Here is a 21,340-nt window from a genome sequence, read left to right as displayed (position 1 = left end):
TGGTTAGTTAGCTCCGCATAGAAAGGGAAGCTGTTTATATTACTATTTCCCCGGGTATCCTACACATACCTGGTTGTGCACCTTACCTGCTAGTCAGTCAGCTCTTAGCGTGAAGTTCTCATTCAGTCTTGTCCTACTTTCTCTTCTAGACAATTTTCTTTGTCTCATGTCACCTACTTCCCGCCCCTTGCACACCTTCCAGTCTCTGTGTACGTAGGAGGGGGGGGGGGCAAGCTTCTGCATGATTGGAATGTAGCACGCTGCGAAAAGGGGCGAAGGAGAACATCCACCTGTACAACAAAACCCCATTGTCTGGCACTCAGAGAGCAGGACTGACTACTGTACAAGGAACATACAGGCTGAAGTTATCTCTACTGAAGTTTAGATTTTCTAATGGGATAGAACTAGTTGTTTATGACACTATAACAAATGTAGAAAAAACAATGAAATAACCAAATATTCTTCTGGAACTGCTGATTGTTACTAAATAGCAGTTAATGGGATCATGCAGTTAGGGCTCGTTCACATGGGGCAAGAGGGGGCGGATTTTGACGTGGAATCCTCCCCAAATCCGCCCCCTCACAATAGAGGTCTATGTAGACTGTTAGCGTTCTTTTTTCTGCTAATTGTTTGTTCCCGCTCACGGAAAAAGCAGCGAGCTGCCCTCTCTGCAGGCGGATTCCGCGGCTCATTCAGCCTCGCGACAGCACCCTCCAGACTAGGCCCATTCATTTGCACTGCACCGATATCCCGTCAGAATGCGTTGACGTGGAACCCAGTGTGAACTAGCTCTTAATCCCTATCCCAATCCTTGTGAATGGTGCACCGCTGCATTTCATTCACTTGTATGGGAGATTGCCGTCTTGCCTGAGCTTCTCTGTTCTGTTAACAGCAATTTAGGGATCTGCTTTAGCGACCAAAGGCCGCTTACACAGCTTACAATGTAAGCGCCCATTTTCTTGTGGCCCGGACATGTGCAGTCAGCTCCGCCCCAGGCCTAGATAATTGAAAACCCAGGACAGAAGAAGACGCTGGAGATTTCTCTCGCAGCTTTGGGGACGCCTCCAGTGCTGTTTAAGCGCTGGGGACCGCCCCCAGTGCTGCGAGAGAACTCATTTGCATACCGAAGAAAACCCGGTTTTCTACCGAACAGCGGCGCGGAGAAGACATCTAAAGGTAGGAGAAGAATAGCCTTTCTTAAGGCTATTCCGACGTGTTATCGAGAAAAAAAAAAAAGGGTATCCAATGATAGGATCCCTTTAAAAAAAAAAAAAAATTTAAAAACACTCTCAGGATTTGGTGTGGGGTCTCAGCTGTTAGACCCCACTGATCAGCTATTTATCCCATTCAACGCATACAGGATAAAAATTCTTCCCTTAAGCCACATGAAACTCTTCCATTTCCATAATGGCCACTAAGCCATATAACATGCAAATACTGTTTTATACACTATTCTGTTCACTTTTCAGCAGTCATCACATTACCAAAAACAGAAAAAAACCTCTTCCTCTATTATATCCCTTTCGCATCTTATCTACTTCCCTATCTGCATGATGACCTGACCTCTGCACAGGTCGAACATCATCTCTACACTCCCATAGAAATAGCCAAGGCTTCATAAGAGAAATAAAAAAAATTCAAAGCATAAAAAACATTTTATTTACTACAAAAATACATCCAAGAAGACATTTAAATTATTTTTATGGCACGTCAGTGTTATAGTTAAAAAAAAAAGACGACATTTTAATACAATAGGTACAACAAAAAACGAAGTTACAAATCTTTAGGTGCATATAAAAAATGTATATTGTCATTTCAGTACAGTATGTTTATCACAATGTAAACCTGACACACATTCTACAAACACTATAAAAATAATAGACTTTTGCAAAAAAAAAAAAAGAAAAAAAAAGCCCCAAACATTAAAACCGAAATAAACATTTGATTTATGTGATGAAAAGTAACCATGATAAAATACTGAAAAGCTCTTTAAAAGCAGGAGAAGTATTTTCAATGTTTTTACAAACTGGGTGCCCTTGAGTCAGTATTGCGTATGTCAGTGATGCAATTGTTCAGCTCTCACAATATAAATTACAGGCATACCCTTCTTGTGATACCCTCAGTTCATAACAAATAAGCGTAAGTTCACACAGGGATTTTTGGATTGAAACCGGAGGCGGAGGCCGCCTCAGGTTCCAATCCAAAAACCGGGTAGCCGTGACTGAAAGCCAGTGCACTGCACCAGCCGCGCACTCCACTCCGGATTAGGTCCAACGAATGGGCCTAGTCCGGAGGAGGGAGTGTCTTCAGGACGAATCGCGAGGCGACTCGCCCTGAAGAATGAGCACCTCGCTTCTTTTTTTCTGGGAGCTGGAAGAAACAGCTCCTGGAAAAAAAAAAAAAGACCTGAGCGGCTCCCATTGAGCCCTCTTTTTGGTCAGGGTTTTGAGACAGATATGGCCTCAAAATCCCGATCAAAAATCTTAGTGTGAACTTACCCTAATAACAGTAGAACAGTAGTAAAAGGGTTTAGACTGTGGAGAAATTGATGTAGAGGATCTACTTATTACCGTTATATTGCTTTTATTCTTCATTAGCCACAACACACCGTTACTATTTGATTGAAACAGGGTGACTACAATAAATACACTACTTTAATACATACACATAGTCCATAATTCAAGTCACAAGTGGTGATCATGGGGTTTGGTTGTAATGTACCAGGCAACGTGGGGGGATTCCATTTTCTGTTCACATCGTGGATGAATTTGTACGAGTCTACAATGTAACGCCAATCATGTATATTAGATGTATGTAGGTCAACACAGTGACAATTGGATATATGGGGTCCTTCCATCAGCAGGTGAAATTCACCTACTCAATACTTTTGCCTCCTTTTAAGGGAGATAAGACATAAATTAGGTCGTATCGGCATGTAGCCATTCTCTAGACCGATGGCCCCGGTGATCAGTATTGGTCCAGTGTTACATAACATAAACCTGCCACCAAAACCTGACATTTTGGGTTCTTCTCTCTTAACCAAAGTAGACGGCGGAATATAAAAATGAATAAAATATATAATACAAGTTGTGCAGTATACGCTAGTAGTACAACAAACGATCTCAGACCAGAGATGGAGAAGAACCGCTGGAAAGTATAAAAAGTTAATAAAAAATACGATAAAATATTTCCTTTGTAAACATAGAATTCAAGCATACAAGTCTAGGCATTTCTAAATCGTGCCCATCTTAGTACTTTTCTGAAATCTTGACTTCACATTCAGCTATTTGAAAGGAAAATTTCCATCCTAAAAAAATAATTCAATATATAAATAACTATGTTGGCAGTGTTCAATCAGAATATATTCCTACATCACAATACATTACGAAGATGAAGCCACGGTTGAATGTAAGATAATACTTATCTTTTGATTACAGCTGACAATAACAGTTGATGGCAAAAAAATAATACATAGTAAAAATATCTAGAAGAGCACAAACAACTTCAAGAATTCATTTCGTTAGACGAAGACCATTACTATTTGCAGAATAGCAGCGACACATTTACAGCTCCGCAGACGCTCTCATGCATTAAGCAGATCAAACATTGGAGTGATCGAGATGAATCAGATTTGATTTTCAGTTCGGCCTTTACAAGAGTTTTCTTTGTCACTCTGTGACCACATAAAGGTCAAAATGTCGCCGGCTCAATGAATGTAGAAATGAGAAACTGAAATAAATAGCCAAGTGGAAACTCTAGGGGCCATATATTACCTGCATGGCCATATTTTATGGAATCGCAGTGCATTTAATGATTAGGCAACGCTTGCTGAATAATTCGTGAGGACTGGACTGTGAAAGTCAGGGTTTCTCTGAGTGTCTTTCCCTTTAGAGCTCTGTTCCTCGGTGCTGTTCCATATGCCATAGCTGAAGTAGATAAGAAAACCTAAAAAACACAAGACAGGTAAAATTAGTTAAAGTAGGTAAAGAAGTAAACAAAACCACCAAGGATAAAGATGGAAGAAGATGACCGAACTGATGGCTTTACTAATTACTGTACTTTTTTTTTCAAATTACAGTAATGAATCAGATGTTACTAGGATTTCAGCTGTAAGCTAATGACCATCAAGATGAAAAAACTCTGGTATAATAAATGTGAATGGTTTAGTGTTCCATATCGACCAGACAGGTTCCCTTTAAAGAGGACCTTTCATGGTTTGGGGCACAGGCAGTTCTATATACTGCTGAATTCAGCGCACTATCGGCTTTCCCGATCTGTGACCCAGGTAAAGAGCTGTCGGTGCTGGTACAGTAGATCTTTAGAGTCAGAAGGACGTTCCTGACAATCTGTCAGGAACGTCCTTCTCAACAGCAGCGCCTATCAACGCTGTACTGTGTGAGCGGGGAGGAACGCCCTCTCCCCTCCTAATACTTGTCTATGGACGAGCACTGTGAGCAGAGGGGGGTGGGGTGGGGGGGTGGAACGTTCCTCCCCGCTCACACTGTACAGCGCGATAGGAGCTGCTTGTACAGAAGGACGTATCTGACAGACTGTCAGGAACGCCCTTCTGACTGTGAAGAGCTACGGTATCGGCACCAATAGATCTTTACCCGGGGCACAGATCGGGAAAGCCGACAGTGCGCTGAATTCAGCAGTATATAGAACTGCCTGTGCCCCAAACCATGAAAGGTCCTCTTTAAAGGGCTTATCGACTGTCTATCCTTAGAATAGGCCAGGGGGTCAGCAACCTTCAGCACTCCAGCTGCTGTGATACTACAACTCCCAATATGCTCCACAGGAGTGCCAAGAACAGCAAAGCAAGTATGCATGCTGGGAGTTGTAGTCTTACAGCAGCTGGAGCGCTGAAGGTTGACTACCCCTGGGACAGGCAATCCAAATCAAATCTGGATTCCAGGGCTGCATGGCTTCTGGTAATGTTTATCTGCTTAAAACCACATCGCTCATTTGCCAGACAAGACATTAATGGGACTGTGCTGCAGAATCTAAACCAGACCCTACACATTGTATGGCCAGTGATCTTAGTGGCTCTTGTCACGTAAACAATACCAGAGAACTTGCAGAATAGATCATCTGTCCTGGGGGAATGTAGGATTTGGGGCTGACCTAGTTATTGAATCCTGGAGAACTGATCATGTTTGCCTACTCTAAGGATAGGACGGCGCTCTCAGGTCCAAAGGAATTTATTCAAAAAGAAGATTGCACAAAACAAAAACAGTTGCCGCGTTTCGGGTCGGAACCCTTTATCAAGTGCGTAACTTCACTAATCGAGCTTCACTCAAGCTAGGAAGAAATAAACTCTATCCGGAGCGCCTCAGCCTATTTAACCGTACCGCTCCATGTGCCCTGGGCACATGGAGCGGTACGGTTAAATAGGCTGAGGCGCTCCGGATAGAGTTTATTTCTTCCTAGCTTGAGTGAAGCTCGATTAGTGAAGTTACGCACTTGATAAAGGGTTCCGACCCGAAACGCGGCAACTGTTTTTGCGTTGTGCAATCTTCTTTTTGAATAAATTCCTTTGGACCTGAGAGCGCCGTCCTTTTGTTCTTCCATTGGTGCATCCTCCTGGTTTTTGACCAGTGTTATAGAGACGTGCTGCCACTCTCACTCTGACGAAGCCTAATATTGCTGAAAACGGAGTTGTGAACGGAGTCACAACCCGATCAGGTGAGAGGCCACCAGGTCCTGAGTTCTTTTCATAAACACCAGATAATTCATCTATATATTTATAATAGACCATCTACACTATAAGTGTGCTCGGTATCTCTCTATTCTCTACTCTAAGGATAGGACATCAGCCACAGAAAGTGGGTAACCCCTTCAGAATACAAAAAAAAAAAAAAAAAACCAACAACAAAAAAAAAAAGCACTAACTGCTTGAGGACATGGCCAATTTTTATATTTCCTACGCATTCTTCCAAAAGTCACAACTATATTTTTATATTATATTTTGCCTGCTTTTTTGCCAAAGTTGTATCCATTCAATTTCCATACAATCGCACTGTAATGCATGGTTAGAAAAAAAGTCGTCCCTGCAATTTCATCATTATTTTTGGGTTTTGTTTTTTGTCTCTTCACTGTGTTGTAAAAACATGGCGATACTAAATTTAGATTAGTTTCTACTGTTTTACTACTACAGGCATTTTTTTTGGATACAATGACACTAATTATGTTCATTTTGTTGTTAATGTTTTTATGTAAAATGGGGACAAAGGGTTTTTTTTTTTTTTTTTTTTAAAGGGGGGGGCTTGAATTCAAGACTATCAAAGAATATACTGCAATAATTTTATATTGCAGTATTCTGTATCAATACCATATTTCTATTACACTCTGCCTATGTCCTCGGAAAGAAAACTGATCATGGAAACTACTGGCAGATGTCCATTGTAAAAGAACAGGCACCGTTTTTGTGCTGAAAAATCCCCCTTCGGCTTATACTCGAGTCAAGCAACAAATAAAAAAAAATTGTGGGGGTCTATGACCAGCCGCGGTACTAATGTATAGAATCTCCCATAAAATAATGGAAAAAGAAAGGAAGCTCTGAAAAAAAAAATATAATAAAAAATAAAGTAAATAAAAGTTGTAAATCCCTCCTTTCCCTAGAATACATATAAAAGTAGAAATGACTGTGACACACATACACATTAGGTATCCCTGTGTCTGACAGTGCCCAGTCTACTGAATATAGGGGATTTGCAGTGCTCCTGTTCCGTCGGGAAGGGGTTAATAGAAGTACTGCAGATACCCTATATACAGCCAGGCTGAATTCCAAATGGGGGAAGAAAAACAGTCCTCAAGCTCAGGGAATGGGCAGACAGACAACCAAAACACCCCCTCCCCTTCCCCAGCGCACTCAAAAACTCCCCCCCCCCCCTCAAGTCAATAAGTTTTCCCAGTTTTTTGTGGTAAAATTAGGGGCCTCGGCTTATATTCGGGTCGGCTTATACTCGAGTATATATGGTAAGTAATATAAAGTGAAGAGGAAATAAGTTGTACCTATAGCCATCCAGACAGTAAATCGAATCCAAGTTTGATCGGTAAATTGCACCATGAAATAGAGGTTGACAAACACACTAAACAGAGGCAACAGGGGGAGCGCAGGCACCTGTTGGACAAATGCAAGACAACAAGAAGATTACATAAAAATAAATAAGAAAACACTTCATATTATACTTATTTCATACACTTCTATATTCTGTTAACATTTTCATAACATTCCGATTTCTTTTATCCAAAATGACAATGTTTTTAAGATCTACTGAACAGGTCATCACTTACTTTAAATGACAGATGGGTTTTAGACTCTGGTTGCTTCCAGATAACAAATGTAATAGCAGCAGAGGCCACAGACAGAAGGATCAACACAGTGATCCAGATGGGACTTCCAGAAAGGATCTCACCAAGCTTCAGATTAAGTATCACACACATGATGATGAACAGAATAGCTGGGAAAACCAGAAAATGATGATAAATAAATAAGGGAGATTTTCTTATCATAAACGATGTGTCCTGTGTTGTAAATGAAATAGATTTACTTACAAATTACTGACACACAGCCATAAACAATGCGTCCGGAAGTTCTGGTGGGGACGTCACTGCTTGGAGATAGAAGATGCTTGAGGCTGAATGTATCACTCCGAGTAAAGGTGGTCTGAATATCAGTCTCTGGCTTCTCATCGGCCTTGTTCAGTTTCACCATCTCAGTGGACTTAGAGGAGCTGTTCTCGCCTTCTGGTTGGTACCTGCAAGTGCAATGACAAGTTAATTGTTATTATCATATAAAGGCAATTGGCATCCCTGGATCTGCAGGTCAGTAGTTTTAAAAGGATTGACCGGGATTATAAGAACGTGGTTACTTTCTTCCAGAAACAGCGCCGCTGTTGTCTATTGGTTGGGTCTGGTATTGCAGCTGAGTTCTAATGTGATGAATGGGTGTAAGCTCTAATGCCATATGCAACCTGTAGATGGTTGTGGCACTTTTTTTTTTTTTTTGGAAGGATATATGTTATTCTAATCTCGGATTACCCCCCTTTTTGTTAGCTAGGATACATAGATGATGCTAAAAAAAACTTGCCTAAGAATAACAACACAGGCAGCCACCAAGGAGTAAGCAAGTAAGGTACCAATAGACATCAACTCCACAAGGACATCCAGCTCAAAAAGAAACGCCATGATCGCTACAAAAAATAAAATATATGTAAACAAACAAAATGAACATTAAACGCAAACATATAATACCAACAGATATACTAAGTATACATATCCTGCCAGCAAAAATATAAAATGGAGACGCCCGTGTGCTACGAAAATCAGAATGTTCTCTCCTACTGCTCCACCTCCTACAGTTTAATACTGCTAAGGCACAAGTATAGTAATGCAATCCTCCAAGTCATCCCTTTCTTCTCAAGGATTACAATCTCAATGACTAAGTCAGAGAGAGGAAGATGAAGCCAGTATTTTCTATTGGCCATACAATTCTATGGTCAGATAAAAGCAGCCTTTTTTTTAGTACGGAGGTGGTTTCTGAATATTACACGGCTACCAGTCACTTTCACCTTATAAGACGTATTACATGGACAGATAGATTTGCTCATGATATTCAATATGTTTATATATATCTAGATCTGTAGAAGCGAGGCGAAGAGTAGCAATAACGAAAGAATAAAGGATAATAGGACAAACAGTTTCCAAATAGGAGATGTATCTACACACCCAAGTTCCCGTTCCTTACTTCTGTTATTTGCATCATTTTTGAGAGCTTTGTACAATAGCTCTTCTATGGATATATTATAGTCCAGGACTTTGTGTATCAAGCAGTGCACAGAAGAGGTTTTACTCCCCCTCTCTGTGCACAGTCTCATCCCTTGTTCCCTTGTTTCCGTCTCCTGCGTCACCCAAGAGCAGCTCTATTTAACCATTACAAAAGACACTCTGAGGTCTTCTCATACATTGTGGTCCGTGAGAAAGCACAATGACAGTGAGCAAAGAGATCCTGTTCACCTGATATTATGTTACAGGGTCCTCTCTTTCACCCTATGTAATAAGATGACTCGATGCAAGCTACATACTGCAAAACAGAGATCGCTGACTATATCAGCAAGGCAGTGCACATAGGTGGCTGATCCTAAATATATAGCAAGGATTATGTTTTTCTGTGTTTTATCTTCCCCGCAGCTTGTTTTCATTAACTATTTAGGATCTGCTACCTTACACAAACTGCTTTGCTTTATATATTCATTCAGGGATCTCAGTTGTGCCTTACAGTACAGACATTAGACCGCCTCACATTTATATCAATATAAAGTCTTTGATAGTTTTGTGGCCTGTACTGTTTCCTATAAATTTGTGGATGATCCACTTTTAGGCCTAAGCCACGCAGGCAATAACTTAATTGTAGTCCAGTGGTTCTTAACCTTGTTTGAGGTACCGAACCCACCAGTTTCATATGCACATTCACCAAACCCTTCTTTAGTGATAAATCAAATATAATTTTTTTTCCCCAAATTCAAGACATAGGTATATGTTTTTTTACTGATACACAAAATGAACCGTGCATATGGCCTAGCGTTTGATCGAACCCTGGTTAAGAACCACTGTTGTAGTAGCTAAGCTATAATGAAATTGCCAGAGGGTAACCTACGGCGGCCTATATTACACCAGCATAGTGAATGAGATTAAGCAAGGTTAAACCACATGTTGTGACAAAACCTGCAGTGCAAGTTATAGTTTTTCAAGTTTTAAATCCTGTAGAAAGCCAATTGCAGCTGTGGGTTTCAGCCGACAGTTTTTAAGCTCTGCAATGCAGCCAAAAAACCCCTGTAGCGAAGTTGCATCCGAAGCCTTGGATTATGGATGGTTTCTACCACAGAGACTTGCAGAGGAAAATGCTGCAGAATTTCCTGTGGTTTGGGGGGTGAAAAACTACCTAAACATTCAGAAGCTGAAGTCTTTTTACTTTATTCCATCTTGTACTACTGGGGCTGTACATGGTGACCGATTAATAACCTCTTCAGCAAGGCCATGGCCTTCTTCAGCAACTCCTATCTCATAGTATTGTAGATAGAAGTATAAACCCAGCTTTAAAAGTATTGTAAAATGGGGAATTTTTTTAGCCACATGTAGCCATAGCTTTAAAAACTTTATTGGCTAGAGTTGTACTGTAAAGTGCTGCTCCTTTTCTATCAAATACCCAATAAATGTTTAGGCAGACACACGCTGAACTTACCCGACACAATTCCAGAAACAATGGTTGCAAGCACTGGAGTCTTTGTCCTCTTATTGATTCTAGCTAAGAACCTAAAGAGAAGCCCATCTTCAGCCATGGCATAGATAACACGGGGCATGGGAAACATGGCACCCAATAAACTGCAGGCAAAAAAAAAAAAAAAAGTATAAATCTGGTATCTTGTATATACTCGTCATCCAGTAAAACAAGTAGTAATAGATATTTTCACATATCTCAATTATTGAGAATTAATGTCCCTTAAAAAAAATAATGTATTATTAGGTTAATACTTTGAAGCATTCTCTGCACCTTCATTTTTCCATCCATCCAGCCCTGCCTTACAAGATCTTTAACCAAGAGTGTTTTACTAGTCACTGTATATAACTAAAGGAATAGTTTTATTTTAAAGGGATTCTACCATTAAAAACTTTTTTTTTTTTTTTGTGGATAAGACGTCGGAGTAGCCTTCAGAAAGGCTATTCGTCTCTTACCTTTAGACGTGGTCTCTGCTGCGCCGTTCCTGAGAAATACCGGTTTTTACCAGTATGCAAATGAGTTCTCCCGCAGCGATGGGGGCGGGCCCCAGCACTCAAACAGCAATGAGAGCATCCCCACCGCTGCCAGAGAAGTTTCTCCAAGCGACGCCTCTTTCTTTGTCTGCCACGTCATCTTCAATGTCTTCCGACACAGGCTCGTAACTTCTAGCAGAGCAGAGCGCGCAGGCACACAGGTCACAGGAAAATGTCCGCTCGCACAGTATTGTTAGTGACCATTTTCCCGTGGCCTATGCAGTCTGCTCTGCTAGGTTTCAAGCCTGCGGCGGAAGAAGACATTGAACATGACACGGCGGATGAAGAAGGAGGCGGCGCTTGGAGACACTTCTCTGGCAGCGGTGGGGACGCCCTCATCACTGTTTGAGCGCTTGGGCCCGCCCCCATCGCTGCAAGAGAACACATTTGCATACCCGTAAAAACCAGTATTTCTGAGGAACGGCGCAGCGGAGATCACGTCTAAAGGTAAGAGATGAATAGTCTTTCTAAAGGCTATTCCGACGTCTTATGCACACACAAAAAAAGTTTTAATGGTAGAATCCCTTTAAACATAAACAGACATTACCTTGTTGAGAGGGCACATAAAGACCCAACAGAGACAACGTAACGTGCAGGCTCCCAACCCACGTGCCCGAATGCTCCAGGAAGCGGACTGTCTTTATTCAGTAAAAAGTATGGCATCATAAGTGTAAGTGAAGCAGATACTCCAAAGTACGCCACAAAGCAGACTAGGAGCGAAACGATGATACCAATCGGAATGGAACGCTGAGGATTCTTGGCTTCTTCACCTGGAAGAACAGAACTTTTTAGACTCAAGGAACCCGCTAACCATGGAAGAGTATGCAATATATAGTCATCCAATAATGTTTATTAAAGAGAACCCATCATTTTTCCTGACCAGTCCATTTTAGTAAGTACTTGCTCCATATTTGTCATTTTATTAGAAATGCATCTTTTCTTAGAATTCTGACTTAAGCTAGGGTGACACTAGCATTCGCGTTTCCACCCTTTGGGACCTGAAACATGGAAACCCTGTCTGCTTAAAAAGCAATTACACGTGGAAACCTGTGGACCCCATAGACTATAATAGGGTCTACCAGGTTTCTGGTATTTGCATAATGAAACTAGTGCAGGCTTTTCTCTTCCTATCTTAAGCAGAATCTCAGATGGAAAGACTCAAACCCTAGTGTGAATCTAGTGTCGCCTCTGTTAATCTTCCTGGAAACACATATAGAAAATTCACAACATAGTATCACCACTGCATTTATCAATGGTTTGTGTACTTGCACAATCTGACATTGTGCAATCAGTGTTGACGGTTTAAGCACACTGTGTAGGTACATACCGTTCGGACGAGGGTAACAAATCACGCCCAAATGTCAATTTATTCTTACGTTTCCAGAAAGAACAACAGAACATTGCTTTGTGCCTTCGCCTAAGGAAAGAAGCTTCAGAAATATTTCTTGGGAAAATTTAGCATTTCCAGGTGAGATGACAAGCACTATTTAAAGAATGCGTTCACATGGCAGAATCTGCTGCTGATCTTGAAGAATATTCCATTCCAAAATCAGCAGCAGTTTCTGCCTCCCACTGCAAACAACAGGGCAGTGGAAATAAACAGCAGGACACAGAAAAAGTAAGCGCCTTGATTGAACTTGCCATTCAGGGCTCCCTGCAGAGGAGGCCCATTTATCTCAAATTCCTCTTCATTTTTCTTATACTCAACAAGCCTTAAAGTTATAAGGCCTAGTTTACAAGTAAAGAGGGTAGGTTATTTTATTTTGCTTATATAAGGACATCATATTCCAAAGCGCTTTACAGATATAGTCAACACTGAAGCAGATTAGACAGGGCCGGCGTCAGCGCACGGCATAGTCAGGCAAGTGCCGGGGCCCACAGAGCCTCTGGGGGCCCCCCGGCACTTGCCTGTCACGATTTCAGCTCATCGGCGTGCGTCCGCCGATGAGCTGAATACGTAGGCGATTAAAGCAGTAGCTGTGAGTTCAGCTCCTGCTAGCTCCGGCCCGGCTTGCGTGTGTAGGCGCAATGACGTCATCACATCGCGCCTACACACACAAGCCGGGCCGGAGCTAAGCAGGAGCTGAACTCACAGCTACTGCTCTAATCGCGTATGTGACTGGAGTGAGAGAGAGGAGCGTCGGGGGAACGATGGAAGGTGAGTGATGGAAGGAGAGTAAAAGTTTTTGTTTTGTATTAAATATAAAGGTGGAACATAATGAAGGGGGCCCATGAAACTGGGGGGTAAATGAAGGGGAGAGAATGGCATGACACTGGGGAAGATGAAGGGGGTGGGGAGAGAACGGCATGAAACTGGGGACAGAGATGGAGGGGGCCCAATGAAACTGGGGGCAAATGGAGGGGAGGGGGGGGAACGGCATGACACTGGGGCAGATGGGGGGGTGGAACAGCATGACACTGGGGCAGAGAAGGGGACATGAAACTGTGGGCAGATGAAGGGGGAGAACGTGATGAAACTGGGGACAGAGATGGAGGGGGGGACATGAAACTGGGGGCAGAGGAAGGGTGTATATGAAACTGGGGGAGAGATGGAGGGGGGGCATATAATTTACGGGTGACTAGGAGGATTGTACTGTGTGGGAGCACATGATAAATGAATGAGAATGGGTGGAATCAACAAAAGTGGGTGGAGCCACAGATTTGGCACCTCTTTCTACTCTTTAAAAATTGGGAGGTATGGCGTTGGTGACGCCACACTCCTGCATGACGTCACTCGCTTCATCTGCGACGCACAGTGTCTCGACTCCCTCGCCTCCTTTACAAGGGGGCCCACTGAGGCTCTGTCGCCCAAGGGCCCATAAAAACCTGGAGCCGGCCCTGAGATTAGAAATACATTTTCTGTATGTATGGAATATGAATCTTCGAGAACCTTATTTTGTATACGCTCATTAACCCCTTCCCAGCATCCACAATTACAGTATGGCAGGCATCTGGTATTTAAATATGATGTCCACTCTGGAGTCTCTATTATAGACATAAGAGTCTGCTGTATCACACAGCAGAGAACCAGCGGCAGTACATGCCTTCTGAAGTTTCCCAGGCCTAACTTATATTATATTTAGAATTAGAATTTTATATACAGTAATTCAGGGCAGCTTCTGTTTCCTAGAATACATATAAAAAACCCCAAAACAGAGTTCATAAAACATCCAAAATATTTAAATTGTATATCTTATATAGTGAACACTGTAGGAAGGAAAATAAAAATAAATAAATAAATAAAAAGCCCAAATTGTTGCCCCCCCCCCCCATTTTTTTCTAGCTTTTCAATGCATTGCAAGTGTGCCCAGATAAAAAAAAGAATACACATTCCCAAAACAAATAGAAATAAAAATAAATGTAAATAGAAAAAAAAAAAAAAAAAAAAGTTACATCTTTTTTGAAGAGAAAAAAAAATAAAATTGAATAATGCCTGTGATGGGAATGGGTGAAATACAGATTTAAAAGCAAAAAATAATTTTTAACTGCAACCTGCAGAAATGTAGTTAGTAAAAACTTGGGACAGGCAAGTATATGCAAAAGCAGGAATCAAAATTTACCATTGCCTAGAGTGCCTTACCCGTAGTAGCGATGCAGTCAAATCCCACAAATGCATAAAAGCATGCTGCAGCTCCAGATGCTGCGCCACTGAAACCGAAAGGAAGAAATCCTCCAGAACCAAATGTTTTTGAACTGTAGAAAGAAAAAAAAAAAAAAAAAACTATTGCAACTAAGGCTCTATAGATCCAGTTTGATGGGATAAATAAAGCCAGAAAAACTGTATTTGGTCACCAGTGAAAAGTAACAGCTCATACCACAAAAAAAAGAAACCCAAAATCACTGCACCGATAGAAAAACATGACTTTTAGAAGATGAAATTTTTTTTTTTTTTTCTCCATAAAGTGTTTTGTACAGAATTAGCATACCTATAAACAAATTATTAATCTGTGTAATTGTACTGACCCACAGAATAAAAGGTACCACGTCACTCGTATGTCACAACAATATAACATTGCAAGTCTGTGCAAGTAAAATGCACGGACATACCCAAGTCTCATTGTCCAGAAAAAGTCTCTTCCTCTACTCCCACGGGACGTAAACGCCGCGATTTGCCCGCAGCGGAGACACTGCGGGAAAAATCGCGGCGTTTTACAGTGCAAGCAAAGGGGATGGGGTTCATGTGAATCCCATGCCCACTTTGTGGAAAAGAACGCAGCGCGGACACTCTGCAATTTGCAACGGCTTTGCAAATTGCAGCATGTCAATTATATCTACGGAAACCCCGGCGGCTTTCCCGTAGATATAATGGGAAGAGAAAGTCCGCAGAGGAAAACTCTGTGAACTTTCTCTTCAAAGCGCTGCGGAAAGAACCACAATGCATTCACGCAGCGGTTTTTCCGTTTATGGCCGATGGGGCCTTAGGGCTCAGGTGGACAGTATAAGATAGCTTTGACTATTGCAATCCTGGGTCTTGTGGTAAGGGGATACAAGGAGCCATCTTCCCCTTTCCAGCACCACACTAAGAATAAGGATGATTTCACACCACATGTTGCTTTCAATTTATAATATGCACCCGGAAATTTTCCATCACATAGACGTTACACTGATTAAAATACTGTGGTGTGAAAGCGTCCCTAAATGGCTGGGATTATAGTTCTCTCATCACAGGCACCCTTCAACGGAGGTTTACACTGGCCCACGCGTTTACTATGACATGTAATGCACCTCAGAATGGGGAAGGGATTAAGAGTGTCGCTCATCTACCAGTCCTGTATGAATTTCCATAATACACAATGCCGCTCTGAGAAAACACAGGTCACTTGACCTTGAATAAACAGTTTCATATGAACTGACACGTATGCGATCTTACCTGTCAGAGATGTTCGAGGAGTTGGTGAGATTATAATAATCTTCCAGCGTAAGATTCCAGTTTTTGATATCACCTTTCAGAAAGCCAGACAGGATAACAAAGGCCAACACCAAAAGATTGACAGCGGTGAAGAGCTTGTTAACCAGCGCAGACTCGCTCACACCTACAGCCAGTAACACTGCAGAAAGACACATTTAATGACCATTGGATTTATTTATTTTTTAAAGAGGAACAAATATTTACTGACTAATGACAAAACCATTAAAACCCTCATTCTCTGTATCTGGGCAGGTGAAGCAAGTTCACATCCATTAGTTGAGCCTACCTTAATTTATTGCCCGATGATATAGGAAGAATTTCTGATGATTTTTGTAAATATAGACACAAATTCATGTCACCAGGGCTGTTGAGTTGGTAGGGCAAAGCATCAACTCAGTACTCAAATATTCGTGTACTAAATTCTGCAATTTTCACTGTGACCACAAAGCCAAATTATAGACAGTTACTTGAAAATTCCATGAAGGGGTTTTTTTGTTGTTGTTTTTTTTCCAGCAAAAGCCACAGACAAGACAGCGGGTATTATAATACAAGGTCAGACCTCTATAAACACCACAGACCCATCACTGCATCCAATACTGACAATAGGTGATGTTGCAGTTTACCCACACCCCTTCCCAAAACAGAGCAAGCCTATATATATAAAAAAAAATAATAATATTTTTTTTTTTTAATGATCCTAGACCTTTTAAAATGTGGTAACTGCTTTAGCCAAAGGAAAAAAAAATTCTTTGTAATGGGCATCAAGGAATCCATCATTTTCTATGCAGAATTGTTTATTCATTCCACTCTATTTGGTATTTGGGCGTGAAATTAAGCAGTGTACAAAATAAGCCATTGAAAGCAAAAAGCTGACCTGGAATCCTGTAACAGGCAATAGCCTTCATTACCTTAATGAGCTCATTAGTTCTCATTAATTTTTGCTGAAGAAGCACAAAGTATTCTAATGGCAATTATGGTAACCATGTATAATGTCAGTGCCGCAAATAATGAAGGAGGGGGAAGTTACACAGGACCTTTCATGTTCTCAGACACATGCGGTTTTACATACCGCTAGAAAGCAGACAGTGCGCCGAATTCAGTGCGTTATGTGTACTGTCAGGGAGGGGAGAGCGTTTCTCACCGCTCAGCGTCATGGCTGAATTCAGCGCACTGCTCTCTAGCGGTACATACAACCACATGTGCCCGAGGACACGAAAGGTCTCTTTAAAGAGTAAATTATTAATGGCTACATTCACAAGGCAGAATCTACAGCTGATTTCGAGGAGGATTCCACCGCAAAATCAGGGGCAGATTCTGACTCGCAATGTTATCAAAGGGAGCCACAGATCTGAGCAGACAACTGAAAGAATAAGGCCTGGTTCACATCTGCACACAGGTTTCCCTTGGGGGGGAATCCGTTTGAGAACCTAATCCGCATAAAAAAGTGGTTACCTTAGGAAACCCGTGGACCCCATAGACTATAATGGGGTCTGTGTGGTTTCCATTCGGTTTCTGCTCGAAAAGGGCAAAAAATGTGGAGGGGGGAATGGAATCCCCATACATAGCGGCAAGCGCGAGCATAACTATTATCTAGGCCAAAGCAGCGGGAGAAAGTCAACATTCTGCTTCTACCAATAGAGAACAAGTCATTCTTTGTGTACACATCCAGCATTACAGTTATCTAGGTTGCTGGGAGAATTATATATAATATATATATATATATATATATATATATATATATATATATATATATATATATATATATATATTATTACACACACACACACACCATTAGCACTTACCAGTTAGAAGAAGGACAAGTAAAAGGGCAAAGAAATCGGGGTATTCTGCTAGGACATTTTCCACTTTGATATTTACTCTTTCGATAAAGAAATTTTTGATGTGGTTTCCGATGATGTCATCAAAAGTCGAGCTCCAGGCTCTTGCTACACTGGCGGTACCTGAGTTGTAGAAAGACATAAAGGTTGAATATCACAATTCGCTTTCAGAAATGTTTATTATTCTTATTGGACAATGGCATCTAACATACAAGGTTGTGCCTGTTTAACTCTTTAGCCCATCGACCAGTCCAAGACCAAACCAATTTCTCCAGTTTATAATTTGACCCTTTAGTACAAGTAGTTCTGAAAGCCGCAATGCATTTTTGGTTTGGTTACTCAAATAATAATTTACGTTTTCCTTCAGTGATACATACCTTTGGTGTCTGCTTTTCACTATTTTTTAGTACCATGAGCAGCCACCAAAATCTCTCTTTTTTTTTTTTTTAATTCCTTCCACTTTCTATTAAGAAGGTATTACATATGGGATACGGGTCCATTACAGGAGTAATATAGTCTCCTGAGGCCCACTACACAGTTGATCTGAGTCTGCTAAGACCTGCCTGCCGTCTCTACGAGTATGTTGGGTATTGCTGAAAACTGGCTCATCTCTTGCAGCTATACGTTCTCCCTCACTGCGGTATTACTCGCCAATCTGCCATATGTATTTTAGGCTAAATTTTTCTAATTGGGGTAAATAATTTTTTTTTTTTTCACTATGTTTAGCTTCTAGTGCTCAGCAGCTTTTCCCACATTCAGAAGAGGGGTATAACACCCCTTGTTCTCAAGAAAAAAAAAAGAAGTAAAAAATACATTTTGCAAACTTTAGAAGAGACACTTACCTAGAACATATGAAAGAATTAAATTCCATCCGGTTGTGAACGCCCAAATCTCTCCTACAGTGACATAGCTGTACAGATAAGCAGAGCCAGTCTTGGGTACCCTCGCTCCAAACTCTGCATAGCACAGGCCAGCCAGTACAGACGACAGAGCGGAAGCAAGGAAGCAGAGGACAATCGAGGGTCCAGCTTTATCTTTTGCAACGTCACCAGCAAGAACATAAACACCAGCACCCAGTGTGCTACCAACTCCTAGTGCAATAAGATCTAATGTGGTCAGGCAGCGGGCAAAGCTGGACTCTTCATTACAGGCATCAAGGTCCCTCCTGCGGATGAGTTTCTTGCCAAACGTTGCCAGTCCGCCACAATTCATCTTGTCAATTTATTACCTTTAAAAGACAAAACAAGTTATCACAGAGCACTAATAGCAGCATTTAGTCAGCACATTCGATTTGCTATATCTGCATGCATACTTGTAGTTGTGCCAAGTATGGCGAGTCACCACCCGAAGACGCTCATAACTTCCATTACTAACTTATTACAACCTAGGGACTGGTTAAACAAAAGCAATGGAGACCAAAAATACAAATATACATAGAAAAGACTTTCCTAGGCAACCTGAAATCACACAACACGTGTGAGATTGATTGGAGGTGACGCCAAACAATGTACATTTTTTATTGAAAGAAAAAAAAAAAGATAACTAGGAGTTCCTCACCTCGAATACTATTCAGGCCAGTATATCCGGCCAATGCACGAACTGAGTTTTTACAGGTAAAACTCAGTTGTGCGAATTTAGGGTTATTGAGCTGCTAAGGAAAGGCTTTAAAGTCAGTTTTTCAATAAAACAAAGCAAAATCAATAGTAAAAGAGGAAAAAAAAATAAGCACAAAAGAGTTAAACTTTAAAATGCATATTTTTCTACTGAATTAAAGCAGACGACGTCAGAAGACAATATCCCATTCCTTACTGCTTTATGACAACTGGAGTAGATCAATAGAATTATCGACAAAGTCAGAACCACAGGATATAAATGACATGTCAGACATTGCTACAGACCTAATCTATATCATTTAGAAATAATTACATTCTTCTCTACTGTGCCTGGTAGAGATCAATAGAAGGATATAACGCACACACACACTATACCTACTCTCCTCCACTGCGGAAAGTCTTCTGTCACAGTCTGTGATCACACATTGTAATAGCAGGTTGTCACACTTTACTCCCCAACCTCTTCATAACTTTAATGAACTGCTCATAAGAATGGCTGCAGGCGAGACGAAGCTGCCATCTGAACACCTGGCACTAGACTTAAAGGGATCCTATCGTTAAAACTCAATTTTATGTGACTAACATGTAGGAATAGCCTTATGAAAGGCTATTCTTCAGGAACGGTCTCTCATCGCGTCTTCTTCCGGCGCTGGCTTTAAACTTTGCATGCCCGCCGGCCACAAAAAAATGGCTGCTTACAATACTGTGTAAGCGGCCATTTTCTTGTGGTCGGCGGCATGAGCAGTTGGCTTTGCCCTAGGCCTAGAAGTTTCACCCGCAGCGCTGGACGAAGACGCGAAGGGAGGCTGTTCCTGAAGAAGCTGGAGGCGGCGCTGGAGAGTTCTCTTGCAGCATTAGGAACACCTACAGGACTGTTTGAGCACTGGGGACCGCCCCCAGTGCTGCAAGAGAACTCATTTGCATACCGATGAAAACCGGGATTTCTACGGAATGGCGGCGCGGAGAAGACATCTAAAGGTAGGAGAAGAACAGCCTTTCTTAAGGCTATTCCTACGTGTTAGTCACAAACAAATTGTGTTCTAATGATAGGATCCCTTTAAACCTATAAAACTAATAAATTAAATAAAAAGAGGCTGCTTTGCATTTTCCCATCTCAGGGTTTCACCTGCCCTCCTGTCTCCCCTCCACTTTATGGTTTTCAGCTTAGGGCAGCAGCATTTGGCACTTTGCAGAGAGAGAGAATAGAAGAGAATATAGGCAGTCGGTAACGGGATAGATAAAGCAATGTATAGGGTAAAATGACAATCTACAAGTTTAAATAGGACGCCAGAGATGGGAAATGAATGTCAATGAAATTCTATAGTGGCAAAAATGTATTGTGTGACACGGCACACAATATTTAGCTATAATTCCTATTCCATCTGTTACTCCCTTATTTTATATAGTGCAAATGCTGTTACTTCTGGATAGCAATTCAGAATGAAGGCAAAGTCAGAATATTTATTTTTATAGTGGTGTGCAGTCTATTTCATCATTTCTTCTACTGCACATGTGCAATACATCTAATGGGACACATGAACCGGCAAAGCATATCCACGAGCCACTGACAGAATGAATGGCGGCCATCTATCTACAAAACAGAGGAAGATGTCAAGGTTGGATCCAAGGACAACACAAAAGACAAATAGGACTCCCAATAGTTGGCATGTGGCAAAATGAAAGATGACATTTCCTAACAACTTCCAGTTCAGCAAAGATGTCAATTTACATCCTCTATATATCAAAAAAAAATAAATAAGTGGATAATCGGATAAAAAAAAATATAGTAGTGGCTATGGAAAGTAACCAAAGTGATGAGCAAAGTGTTGAGACTAATTCCCTTAATACATGAAGTGCGCCGCGCTCCAGCAAGATCAACATCATGGTCATTTTATTTTATAGTACACAGGAGAAAATACACTTTATTAAGATTAAAAAAAAGCAGTCAGCAACAGGCCAGAAAGGGAAAGGCCAAGGCGTTGCAAAGGATATGATATTTGTGGCGTACGGGAAACCGATCCGCAATGGTTTACAAGGTCATACACTTCTGTATTATTACAATCTTGGCCTTGACAAGTCGTTCCCCTGGGTAAGCATTAGGATCCCCCCTAAATACCTTTGTAAATGGGTCATACTGAATCTTTTCCTACGAAATGAAACATCAATCT

General features: G+C 41.3%; 1 protein-coding gene across 1 annotated transcript; it reads right to left on the bottom strand.

The window, feature by feature from the left end:
* Positions 1-3,052: 3,052 nt before the first annotated feature.
* On the bottom strand, positions 3,053-19,669 carry SLC7A3 (solute carrier family 7 member 3). Its single transcript, XM_075259863.1, has 12 exons — positions 19,552-19,669; positions 18,402-18,787; positions 17,524-17,682; positions 15,683-15,860; positions 14,393-14,505; positions 11,360-11,582; positions 10,244-10,383; positions 8,093-8,195; positions 7,558-7,760; positions 7,297-7,463; positions 7,015-7,123; positions 3,053-3,945 (listed from the first exon to the last, which is right to left on the bottom strand). The coding sequence occupies exons 2-12, from the start codon at positions 18,769-18,771 to the stop codon at positions 3,815-3,817; spliced, it is 1,896 nt and encodes a 631-aa protein (XP_075115964.1). The 5' UTR covers positions 18,772-18,787; positions 19,552-19,669; the 3' UTR covers positions 3,053-3,814.
* Positions 19,670-21,340: the final 1,671 nt, after the last annotated feature.

Source organism: Leptodactylus fuscus, chromosome 11 (assembly GCF_031893055.1).
Source record: "Leptodactylus fuscus isolate aLepFus1 chromosome 11, aLepFus1.hap2, whole genome shotgun sequence".
In the NCBI taxonomy this organism is placed as follows: Eukaryota; Metazoa; Chordata; class Amphibia; order Anura; family Leptodactylidae; genus Leptodactylus; species Leptodactylus fuscus.
Note: the sequence above shows the minus strand (reverse complement) of the source record. Positions and strands in the feature narration are given on the sequence as shown.

Coding starts and splice junctions, on each gene's coding strand:
- SLC7A3 (XM_075259863.1), bottom strand. CDS start 18,771: ATGAATTGTGGCGGACTGGCAACGTTTGGCAAGAAACTCATCCGCAGG. Junction 17,683..18,401: donor AATTCTTTCATATGTTCTAG/GTAAGTGTCTCT, acceptor TCTACAACTCAG/GTACCGCCAGTGTAGCAAGA. Junction 7,124..7,296: donor AAACCCATCTGTCATTTAAA/GTAAGTGATGAC, acceptor TTTGTCCAACAG/GTGCCTGCGCTCCCCCTGTT.